Source organism: Centropristis striata, chromosome 23, assembly GCF_030273125.1.
Source record: "Centropristis striata isolate RG_2023a ecotype Rhode Island chromosome 23, C.striata_1.0, whole genome shotgun sequence".
Taxonomy (NCBI): domain Eukaryota; kingdom Metazoa; phylum Chordata; class Actinopteri; order Perciformes; family Serranidae; genus Centropristis; species Centropristis striata.
Genome location: NC_081539.1, coordinates 24,081,043 through 24,093,865, shown reverse-complemented (window position 1 = coordinate 24,093,865; position 12,823 = coordinate 24,081,043). Strand labels below are relative to the sequence as shown.

At 40.2% G+C, this 12,823-nt stretch overlaps 1 protein-coding gene across 1 annotated transcript in view; it reads right to left on the bottom strand.

Annotated features, from left to right (window-relative positions):
• Positions 1-1,622: 1,622 nt before the first annotated feature.
• Positions 1,623-12,823, bottom strand: part of LOC131962165 (partitioning defective 3 homolog) — a 572,304-nt gene continuing 561,103 nt past the window's right edge. The window contains exon 24 of the mRNA XM_059327127.1: positions 1,623-8,359. Within this exon, the coding sequence (XP_059183110.1) occupies positions 7,927-8,359 (433 nt within the window). The 3' untranslated portion in view covers positions 1,623-7,926. The remainder of the gene's footprint in view (positions 8,360-12,823) is intronic.

The window sequence follows — 12,823 nt, the reverse complement described above, 5'->3', positions numbered from 1 at the left end:
TTCCTCAAATGGCCACTTGAGGGTGGCTCCAAAAGTGAGTAAACCCATTGTAAAATGGCTAACTTTGCAGCAAAGATAAACATGTTCACAGTCTGTATAAGTTTGTCGTTCATGACAACTGTAAGGGGGTTAGATTTTTAAACAACTTGACCAGTTTAAAGTTATGCACAATTAATGGTGTGGCCACTTTAAGTGACAGATGTTTTGAAATGAGGCTTCACCCCACTTCTTTCCTCAAAACTATGGTCATGAAATCTATGTTTTACACAGTCAATAGCATATTAAAATCCACAATAAATCTTAAATACAACTATTCATTCATTCATTCATTATCCTTAACTGCATATCTGTTTCAGGTCGCAGAGAGGAGCTGACAACTGGCGAGAGGCGGCATACACCCTGGACAGATCACCAGACTCTCATTGACACCTATGGGCAATTTAAAGCAACCATTTGGCAGCTGTGGCTTAGTTGGTAGAGCAATCGCACATTGATTTGAATGTTGGTGGTTCGATCCCTGACCATGGCAGCTTACCTGTCAAAGTATCCTTGGGCACGATACTGAACCCTAAATTGCTCCTGATACTGCTTTCATCGCTGCTTGCAGCTTTAATTTATCTTGTTTTAAGAGTTAAGCGTACAACAGGCTCATTTCTAGATTTTTTTTTGCAGAGTGCATGTGACCAAGGTGAAAGCTGAAATGGTGCTCAGGGCTTCTAAAAAGCATCTGACTGTAAAGGAGGACTGGGCCCAACATAGGATCATTTCTCTACATTTGCTCTGGTGACACTCAATCAAAAGTAATATTGAAGGAAATGGACTGTGGCTCGGCAGGGATGTTCAAATAGAGTTACTTCAGAGACGCTGCTTTTTAAACTTCCCCGGAGGTATTATTCAGGGTTAAAGCTTGTCTCTGTCCTCTTATAGTCTGGGCAAATTTTCCACTGTGTGGTCTCCTCTACCTCTTCACCTTAATTTTACCCGTATCCCCAAAGGTGGTATATAGACGAATGGATGTCTTTGTTCCGGATGCATGCGCTTTCTAGTATTTTTCCACTCTGACCAGACTGATTCTTTCAAAGGCCTCTCCCTTCCTCAGGATGGAGACAGATTTGGCAGGAGCTCTCTGATGCAGGGCCAAATTCTAAAACCTGCTTTTCCCCCCATCATAAATTTGACTATTGTCTTTATCACCATAGGAGTCATCACAGGATGTTATTAGATGTTCAGCCAGTTCAAGGCAGAACCTCCCGACGTTACATTGACCTATCAGGAATGGAGATTAAAGAGATGGAGAGACAGGGAGGATGTGTTTTTATCGTATGTTTTCACTGCCACTTAGACACTGTGAGTGGGAGCCACATTTTGATCCAGTGCCAGTGTATTGCTGAGGTTCAACTTGTTTCATCATTCCTCCAGTTAGAGGAACTGGTCAAAAGAATCCTTCATTCTTTCTTTTTTAACTGTATTTCCTTTTTAGCTGTTAAAGGCATGAGGAAGGATCTGGCAGCCAGATGACTACTAGAATTGTTCTCAGGTCTTTGTATGGCAACTTAATACAGCTACAAAAGCCAAAATATTAATTGTAGTGGAAATAAAATATTTTACAAACTCATTTTCAGTTTAGATTCTTTAATCAGCAATGTCATATCTTTAAAAACTGCAGTTTTGTATCAGCAAGAAATGCGATTTTCATGAACTGCTTTTAATTATACTGGTGTTTTATCAGAGTGTTTTCTCAAGAAGAGAAGCCGTTTATGAATGTTAAAGCAGCTCAATCAAGGGAAATTATTGGTACAAGAATTTGAATCCACCCTCAATTTATTCACTGAAAAAAAGTTCATATTGTATGTACAGAGAATGGCAGAAACGGTTCTTAATGATACACTGTTGTAAAAAGGAAAATTGCACTGTGCTTACATATTAGTCATTTTTTTACCACCATAGTACCATATTGTGGATAATAAAATACAATGAGGGATGGTCATAAAAACACAATGAAACAATAACAATATATTTCTCATTTCTCCCAGGATAAAAAAAAAAAATCCCTCGAAACAATAGCTTTATGGGAAGAATCCATGTGTCACAGAGGCGGCGCGCAAACATTAATTACACAACAGAAATAATAAACGTGCATTATGGGATATTATCAAATTTGCATATGAGGAGGAAAAAAATGTGTTAGATATTGCAGGCACTTGAACCCCTCCCCAGTTCATGATGAGACACACAACATGGGAATATCAGATAAAACAGCTTCTGTGTCAGGGCCCCTAACACACACACACACACACACACATACACAAGACCCAGTCGATTTCTGCCCCAGAAAAAGCAACTGTGTGCGAGAGACAGATGAAGGAGATAAATGAAGAGAAGAAGAGACAGCAGAAGTGAGTGCAGCCTTGTTGGTAACCTCCTGTTTGTACTGCAGACTCAGAGGAATAGTTGTGATTACTCCATTGACTGAATCATCTGCAAGGTCAGGCCTCCCATCTTCTCTCCCTCCTACTCCTCTGCTCTTCTCCTACTCAGCAGCCAAGTGGTTCATATGGCTGCCAACACATATTCATAGACATATTGGAGCATCCAGTTACTGGCAGCGTTCACAGACACTTAAACACATGTCCACCTACACAAATGCAAACACACACTGGAGCATTGGTAGATGAACAAAGATACTAGTATTGTATTTAACATACCCTTTGTATGTGAGAACACCAAGCTATTTCATGAGTGGAAGGACCTCCATTGCAATTATTCTATGAATCCCATTCTGAACCTACTTGAACCATCGCATGTCTAATAGGAGCCATGAACTTTATCTTGATCCTGAGTCAAGTCTTAATCCTTAATCCAGGACTTCATGTTGTGTTTCATTGCATGAGCTGCATGCAGATTACACGATACGCTGCAAAAACATGACGTTTACCAAGTATTTTCTTCTTGTATCTAGCAATAGTATCTGAATTTTCTTGTTTTGAGTATAATTGACCTATTTACCATAATTTACCTACTGACCATAGCTTCACATGCTTATTTTAAGAACGTCTCTTTTTGTAACAAAAACAAATGAATAACCTCTTCACAGGGATTTCAGTCTTGTGTAAAGACTTCTTTTTAGGATTGACATTGTGAGCTTTTTCATGCTTTTCAATCTATTCAACTGTTGAGTTTGATGAGTTTTTTACCTAAAATATTGGCTCCAATTGAGAGTTTTAGTTGCATGTAGTTTAAATGCTATTTCAAAAGCATTTTCTACCACCAGTATCTACCCACAGATACTGAAATGAGAAAAAAACTCGTTTCAAGTATAACTGGCTTATTTTAATGTTACTACAGTTAGGCTTTTCAAGCCACAGTTGCTTGGAATAAAATATTTTTGGACTTATTTTAAGACATCATTGTTTTTCCAGTGCCTAGATATTTTTACTTATGAAAATAATTCTTACAAAAGAAAATGTACTTACTGCACTTACTGGCAGGTAATTTTACTTGTTTCAAGCATGTATTTGCTTAATTCTAGTTATTTATTTCTAATTTTTGTCACTTGGTTTTTGCAGTGTATGTAGACCGATGCATGTATTTTGGAACCAAGCTTCACAAGCTAGACATAGTCCAGACACTTTGGCCATACGCCTATAGCAACATTTAGCACAACAAGCTCATTGGCGCGTTACACTATGGCAAGAGTGTGAGGACCCATAAATAGGTCACCAAAGTTGCCAGAGGGCAAAAAAATACCTCAGTCCCCAGCAAGATGACTGTGTCTTTACTTGCAATACTGTCCATTCAAAATACATGAAAATAAATTAATTAATCTTTGTGTATTTGGGTTTTCCCCCACTGTTGCTGAACTGCAATTTTGGTGTACTGTTGTGCCTCGAGTGCAATAAATAAATATTTAATTTAAACAAAATGAGAAGTAAAAAAATGTATCCTACAAAAAAAGTAATTGTATAGTGGATTTTTACAGTAATTTCATAAACTTAATGTAAACCAGAAACCTGGATTACAGAAACATGATTTCCCCAGCCAGATGTTAAATCAGATATCTCAGCCATGTATACATGTAACCATGTATTTTACATGGCAGCATTTGCAGGACAAAGACTTCCAATGGGGGAAAGTATTGCTGGGACAGCTGTGCATCAGGAAAGATCATTACGTGCAGCAATGCGTGCATGTAGTAGAAAAAAAAATCCATCTGAACTGAAACTGACAATGTGAAAAAGAAGCCTTCTAAAGTCCCTTAAGAAAGCTATCTATCATTTAGCATTTCACAGTTTGTAAAATTCTGTCTAAAATCCCAATCTCTGAACCCATCAGATATCAGTTTAATGACCATTTAGCCTCTGCGGGGCTAGGGGGCAATATCTCAGTCTGAACAGCAACTTCAGACATAAAAAAAAGGAGTTGAGAGACAATGTCTGACCAGATCTATGCATATGAGATGATAGCAGGCAGCTATCAAGATTGTCTTTCACCTCTTTTGTTCTCCACATGGACTTTTTACTTGTCTGCAATCATAGTACATGGTCAATACTACTTGGACCACAAATGGACTACAAACAGAAACCAGAATGCTTCCGACACCTTAGTCTTGTGCTGTTTATAGAAATGTAAGGGATATGGGAGAAATCATGTCTGTATATGGAGTTTTCCATTAACCAGGTTACTACATGAACCGCATTCTCCATTTAGCTGCGTAACCTAATTTTCTGAGGAATGTGGTGTCTTGTGTGCATCTCAATGTACTGAAAGAAAAATGGCTCAAAAATCTGATGAATTTAAAAATTTACACATAATACTTAAAGTTAATTGAGTGTGCTTCAAAAAACACACTATATATTATTTACCGGGATTAATCCTAGATTTTATTCTTCCGTTTTTTTTTTTTTTACGGTCCACTACTCCGCTGGCTCGGCCATGACAAGTGTGCTTTGACTTTTGTAAGGGTTTTTCAAATTATTTGGCAACAACATTCCAAAAAAACCTGCCAATTTACCCTATGGAGAGGCTAGAGTGGATGACATCATCCCTAGAGTGGAGAGGGAGAGAAAAATTTGTCAAAAAATAAATTTGGAGGCCGCAAATGCCACTCTACAGAAATAATATATACATAGAAACGTTGGAAAATGCATCTTCTCCCTCACATTGGTTACGGTAAAGCTGTCAGAGTTATAGTTTTGGTGTAGGACGCACAGATGATCTACCAAAACCACCCACAGCCTCATAGACCGCCATGGTAAAAAGGAGGGAACATTTCTTGAGAAAAGCACAGGTACCAGTTTCTTCGGATCGCTCTAAACAGACAATTTCTTAATTTTTCTTCACCAAACACATATGTAGACATTCAGAAAGAACTCAGGATGAAGTCAGATGAATGATAGGAGCTACGGTTTGGACAAAAATGCCTTCTGTTCAAGAGATACTTTTTAGCTGTTTTTCTGTCTATCTCATTGGTGTCAAATTACACAGGAACAATTGATTTCAGTTGATTGCTATGCTCTGATTGGTGGACGCCACTTGGCCTTGGTTGCTTTTACCAAAGCCTGAAAACAGTTTAAATTGTAATCCAATAATGTGTGGGTGAGAGTCACGGGCCTTTAGAAATTTTCTAGTTTTAACTGAAGTCCAAAATAAATCTCTGCGTTATCCTTTAAGAACAGCCTCACATTGCAAAAAATGTCCAACTAAATGTGGTTTTCACAGGGACGAAAAGACACACACACTCACACACACAGTGTCATACATATACACTCTTGCACACACTGAAAATACACCACTAATTATTGATTGAACGACAGAAAAGCTCTCGAGTGGTTTTCTACCAATGGACATAATCATGAAAAGAAAACAAAATCAGCTCCATTGTATCGGGCCGGTGAACAGGCTGAGGCCACCTACTGCAGAGCTGATGTGGTTTCCCATGTAACCACCCTGATGAAATATTCAGCGAGGAACAACTCAGACACCTAGGGGCCAACAGGCTTCGGTTACAGCCAAGTCATTGTAGGAGAGGACGGGGCCAGAGCTGCGCTGGCAAGGTCTCTTCCTTCTCGCCATACATGACAACATACACACACAAAGGGGCCCATTCATTTTTAATGAGATACATAAATTAATAACCCAGACCCGACCCCATTTACACCGCTGGGTTCCCTGGATAGGCAGGACAGGGAGGAATAAAGGAGATCTAAAGCTGTTTCAGAGTGCCGTATGGTGAGTGTGACGATGGGAAGAGAAAAAATGGCGATAAAGCAGCCAGCAGAGGAAAAAAGAGAATTCAGGATTATCATATTGAATACAAGAGGGGGTTGGAAGGAGGATACACACTCTGAAACCAAAGGGGACATTTCCCTGAACTGGGTTGGGGTTGAGGGTGAGCAATCATGCCCAAAACCCAAGCTCTGACACAAGCTGCTTAACCTCCACACTTTGTCACTACACGCCAACTCTACCACACACACACACACACACACACACACACACATACGTGCACTCACATGAACATGAACATTCCCACAAACAGTAAAAAATAAGCCTCATTCACACACGTGTGGTATCGACTGAGATCCCCGCCAGCCCCCCTGAGTGGTGCAAAACCACGTCTGGACCGTGTCTTGTGCTCGGGGTTATTATGTTGAGGACGCTGCTGTCAGACGTGGTGATGCAGTGACGGCCCAAACCAATTGCCTTCTGCTGTAGTGTCTGCTCTACTGAATGGATCAGATGGATGGGTCAAAGCTGCACATTATGAGTAAAAAATGGGTTGATGCTCATAAAAGGTGAACAATCGATAGACTAGAAGGCACTTTACAATCCTGATTCCACAAAAGTTGGGACACTGTAATATAAATAAAACAGAATGTGATTTTTTTTTTTTTTTAACTTTACAAAGACTATATATTTTATGTTTCATTTTTTAAAATATGTGTTCATTCTGAATTTGATATCAACAACACATTTAATAAAAGTTGGGGCGGGGCAAAAAAAACTGGGAAAGTTGAAGTTGCACATCAAGAAACAATGGAAATTAATTTCTCTAGAAAACCTTCAACGCTTAGTGTCCTCAGCTCCTAAACACTTCTGAGTGTTGTTAAAAGAAAAGGTGATGTAACACAGTAGTCCCTTTCCCCTTATGTGTACGGAAGCCCTGAAAGGTAAGGTGAATTTTTTTTAATCTCGTACGTAAAAGATAAATTTGACAGAGGCTTAATTAGGCTGTTTTGAGGGAAGTGCCTGACGTACAATGCAAAGGGAGTAAAACTTCAGCAAAATGCAGCAAAAACTAAATGTTTTACCTTATTAGTTAACTAGAAATGTCAAGGGTTAAACAGTGTAGATAAAAGGTCTGATGGAATCATATTGTGAAGAGACTACATGTTCCACATGGCTACTTAATATCCATGAACGTATCTCGTACGTACAGATAAACTTAGGTTTGACCAACAAATGCCTGCATTTTTTTTTTTCACCTTTCCTTTCAGGGCTTCCGTATATGTGTAAATATAGAATAATAAAATAAAGTTTATCAGTTTGAACTTAAAATATATTTTCTTTGTACAGTTTGATTTAATTTATGTCAAAATGATTAGCAAATGATCTTTTTAGTTTACCTTTTACACAATGTCCCAACCTTTTTGGAATCTGGGTTATACACATGATCATGATTATGGACAGTAAAACATCTAAAACCATTTCTTTTTGATGCAACTATAAAGAATATTGTACATATCTTTAAAAAATCTTTTTTTTTTGTTTTTAAATATGAACATTTTCTATCAACAGTCCTATAAAATCTTTGTTTCTCAGCATTTTATAAAAAACAGACTCATTGCCCTCTTTGTATTTTTCCCTGTTAATACGCCTTAGAACCAGTCCTAATCTCCCAACAGTTTTTAGCTCCTTGCCTCCGTCTCAGGAGTAAAACAGCCTCCCTTTCTCTGAACCCTGAAGCCTGCTGAGCTTGGCGAGCTGCGAAGGTGACGGGGGTACGTCCTGTCTGTAGGGGCCCTTGGGCTGAGGTGGGGCCTGCGGCGGGGCAGAGCCAGGGGCCTGAGTGTGGTCCCTGCTGTGGTCGTAGGTGCTGCTGCCGCTGGGGGTTTCCTGTGTGGGAGGTGGCCTGGCCTTGTTGGCCTCCTGCTCTCTGCGTCTCTGCTCCTGCCTCAGCAACTCCTGAGTCTCTAAGAGGACCCGGGCGTTGAAGCTGGACGCTCCCAGGTAGCCGTTACGTGACCCGTGGCTGCCGGAGTGGCGAGGGTTCTCCTTGGGCATCTGGAATCCCTCTGCTGGCATGTACACCTTGTCCCATGAGTCCTGGGATGCCGTGCTGGGGGCCTTACGGGGTTGCCTGGACACACAGAGACAGGTAAAGAGGTCAATTGTGCTGTTGAGTGAATCAGAGATTACTTTTTTTTTCGATAGCAACCCACAGGTCAGCACTATTGAAAAATAATTCAAAAGACATGACATCTCAGCAGAAAATGTGGCCATTTTCACACTTTTAAGGATTAACCCATTTAGGCCTAAAACGCCTGGAAAAAATGCCGGGAAAACCTGTGGCCGATTTTGAAAGAACCCCCTGAAACCTGAAGTTTTTCTGGAAATTCAACAGAAGATTTTTCAGCCTCTGTAGCAGATATAAATTAAATTCAAAACGTATTTGAGAGCTTATACCTGTGGCTTTCATGAGTTCAAGAAGCTGAGTTTATTTGTCCAAACCTTCAATAAAGTTTTTTTTTTAAATCAACAAACTCAGCAAATGTTACATTTGACTGAATAAAAATCCTATTCATAATACTAATACATGCCCATTAGCAAGATGCAAACATGATATGAGCATTTGAAGAAATAGACATAGTTCTCATTAGCCTACTGTAATAATAAAATAATAATCATAATAATAATAAATAATAACACATTTTATCCATATTGCACTTTTCAGGGTACTCAACGACGCATAAAGTAATATAGGACATAAACAGTCATGATTTCTTATATCATCATCACAATCAATTAGTATTATTATTGTTATTATCTCCAGATGGCCACAAATCTGTCTGTTCTTAGGTGAAAATATGTCGTCTAAAAATATATTCCTCAATCGTAAATCCCGGTCGATTGGTTCCGAGGGCTCAAAGTCCGGATCAGCAATAAAATCATCGGTGCTGTTTTCATCAAGATCGCTTCCGTCACTTACTTCTTATCTCCCTCCGCTATAGTCGTCTTCCGCTATGATTTTAAAAGTTCTGGAAAAGTCCCATGTTGCATTGCAACACTCCCACATGTATTCTGATGCATTTCATTGGCCAAGAGACCGAAAATAGGTGGAAAAAAACTACAAATACTACAAAACGACGTATCCGTTTTCCCGGCTTTAATGGTAGAATAACTCAACATCGCTCTAGGTTTTAATGGTAGAAATGCGATAATGCTTTCCCGACTTAAATGGGTTAAAAGGGCGATGTGGTCGTGGTGTTGAGTTAAAATACTGACGACAACATGAGTGGAGCAAAGAGGGATCTGTTATAGTCTGCTGCATGATTACACTGAATCCTATGACATGAAAGAGACAGGAAACAAACGGGGGAAGCCTGAAACGCCCAAAGGACTATTAGTTCCACATTGTAAACAAACACAAATGTTAAAACCTTCCTGAGAAAAATGGCTTCTTTCATCCATTTAACTACTTTTTTAGAGATGCAGACGGGTGCACTTACAGCACAGACAGAGTAATGGCAGGCCTCACGGCGTTCTCCGCCTTCTACTCATCTTCCGTCTGCCTCCAGCCCCCTGCACTGACAGGACGGCCCAAGATGCACACATATTATCTCTCATACAAAAAAAAAGGAACGCCCTAGCATGCCTTCCGCCACATATGCTCCCCTCTCCGGAAATTGGCCTTGGAAAGCTGTCATTGGGAACTGCCAGGTCTTTGGCTAAAGTGTTGAGCCTGCTCCTCCATTATTAGGATCCATTAAGGCCGCAGTGCGATGGAAGACCTGTGACAGTGTCTTTTGCGTCAGGGGTGCTAAGAGAAATCCCATTCACACCTCACTGACCCGCTGCGCGCTTAAAAGGCTTTTGAGTTCACAGCACACAAGCCTGCAGAGGGAGACAGGGCCTGGCGTGCTTTTAGGCCAAAACGGCTGCATTTCTTATCTGGATGAGTCTCATTCCACAGAGGCTGACAGAAACAGGAGACAGAACAGGCTATTTCTTGCTCAAAGTGCTTGTGTTTCTGACAAAATAGTTCTTCAACTGAAACCTCACACTTGAGAAAATGACAACAACCTTGAACCTTGGGTTCTTATTTTGTATGTTCTGCAATGTTGATTGACAGGGAAAAATGACTCAGATTTATCATATATGATATATATAGGTTGGGGAACTGTCTTTCTGGGACATTAATGAGCAGCACAGGGGTTCCACAAAGTACTGTTCTGGCTCCATTCCTGTTCACACTGTACACAGTGGACTTCAAATACAACTCTGAGTCCTGCCACATCCAGAAGTACTTGGACGACACTGCTATTGTGGCGTGTATCAGGAATGGACAGGAATCTGAATATAGGGATCTGATAAAATCCTTCAGTGACTGGAGTCACAAGAACTATCTCCTACTGAACACCTCAAAGACTAGGAAATGATCAGAGATTTCTGCAGATTCAAGCCCCCTTCAGCCAGTGAATACCTGTGGAGTGGACATGGAGGTGGTGCCAAGTTCTAAGTATCTAGGTGTATACCTGGATAATAAGTTGGACTGGTCCCTAAACACAGACGCTCTCTACAAAAAGGGGCAGAGACTCCTCTTTTTCTTCTTGAAGCTCAGATCTCTGGACATCTGTAGTAAGATGCTGCAGATGTTTTATCAGTCTGTGGTGGTAGTGTGTTGTTTTATGCTGCAGTCTGCTGGGGAGGCAGCATCAGACACAGAGATGAAGGCGGTTGGACAGACTGGTCTAAAGAGCTGGTTCTGTGGTTGGAGCCAGGTTGGACACACTGGAGGAGGTGGTGGAGAGATGACCTGTCAACATGTTCCAAGCCATCCTGAAATACCCAGATCATCCACTACACAAAACCTTTATGGACCAAAAAAACAGCAGTGGACGGCTCCTCTCTCTCCGTTGCAGGACGGAGAGATACAAAAGATCCTTCTCTCCTACAGCCATCAGGCTGTCTCATTCTAGCAGAGTTCAAGTCAAGTCAAGTCAATTTTATTCATATAGCACAAAATCACAAATCACAGATTTGCCTTAAAGGGCTTCACAGACTTTACATGGTACGACATCCTTAGACACTCACATCAGCCAGGGAAAAACTCCTCAAAAAACCCTTTTAACAGGGGAAAAAGAAGAAGAAACCTCAGGGAGAGACAGAGGAGGGATCCATCTCCCAGCTCGGACAGACGTGCAATAGATGTCATTGTACAGGGCAGGTCAACCAGACTAACTGAATTTCCCCTCGAGGATAAATAAAGTAATTTTGTTTTTTTTGTTATTTTTCATTGATTGAGCCAAAAGTAAAGAATGTTTACTCAACTCTGACAACAAGATGTACCTACATGCATAGGCGGATTATGAGACAATTGGATGGACGTATAAAAGCTGACATGTATCTTAACACATGGATTCACAGCAAAAATACACAAGAAATAAGTTTAAGTCATCAAAAGGAACCCATGGACCCAAACCCCACGGAGTTGAAAGACCTATATTCCACAGAACACTAAGCCCCTTTGCAGTCACTAAAAGTGTATCATGATGGTTTCCTTCTTATGGAAACTTCAAAGTAAATGTTAAGTCTATTATTTCAGTTTTTCAGTAAAACCTTGGAGCTCTATTATTGACCTGAATGACTAAGCTCTCTGACTATGCAACAAGAAATGCAAGGCTCTGGCTTAGGGGCCCCCTGAGCCTTTGGGCCCTTGGGTCTGGGCCCAGTAGGCTCATTTGGTAATCCACCTATGACTACACACTGAGCTACAGCGCCTATAGAGAAACCTCATTCTGGTTTCAGTTCCTGATAGTTCCTGAGCCCCTGATCCTGTGGTGGAACATTGTGATAGAGCTGCATGATATCGGGGGAAAAAAACTGACATTACAATGTTTTATAGCTAGTCGTGAAGCACCTACTGAGATGAAATTAAGTTTTATAAGTTTTCTTTTTGTATCAAGCAGCAAAATAGCATGACATGTATGAATTCATTCTTGTTATTTGACATTGTACGTCTCTATGCTGAAACGATATATCATGCAGCCCTAGTTAAAAAGTTTCAGTAATCTGCAGCTTATCAGTAACACTCAACAAGCAAAACCCCTCCAGTGTAAACCTTCTGCTCAATACAATGCTGCTCTACGACTGAATGAAGATGAACACACAGTGATCTCCTATTGGCCACATGAGGCTCTTCAGGCCATCTGCAGTGGATCCATGTGGCGGTGTCTAAAACATTTATACGAAACAAAATTTGTTTATGTTTAATTTTTTTGTTAACATAGGTGTAGACCCAAAGCAATTTATATTCTTCGATTGTAAAAATGTGCAGCTTATATACAGCATTGAACCATTTTTCTTTTTTCACTTTTTGGTCAATTTAAATGTGCATCATGGCTTACGAAAGTCTATAGCACCTTAACCTCTAAATTTTGCCAACTTCAAGTCTAGTTTTAAGTTTCCCTAGCGAGGTTAGGACATTTTTAGGACATAGACATTTCTTCCCTTTTTTAGGCCAACAGTGGTTCTTTTGCCTATAAAGGTTGTCCTATTCAGAAGCCAAAACAACGTTATACTGTACGTTTCATAGATCCAGTCA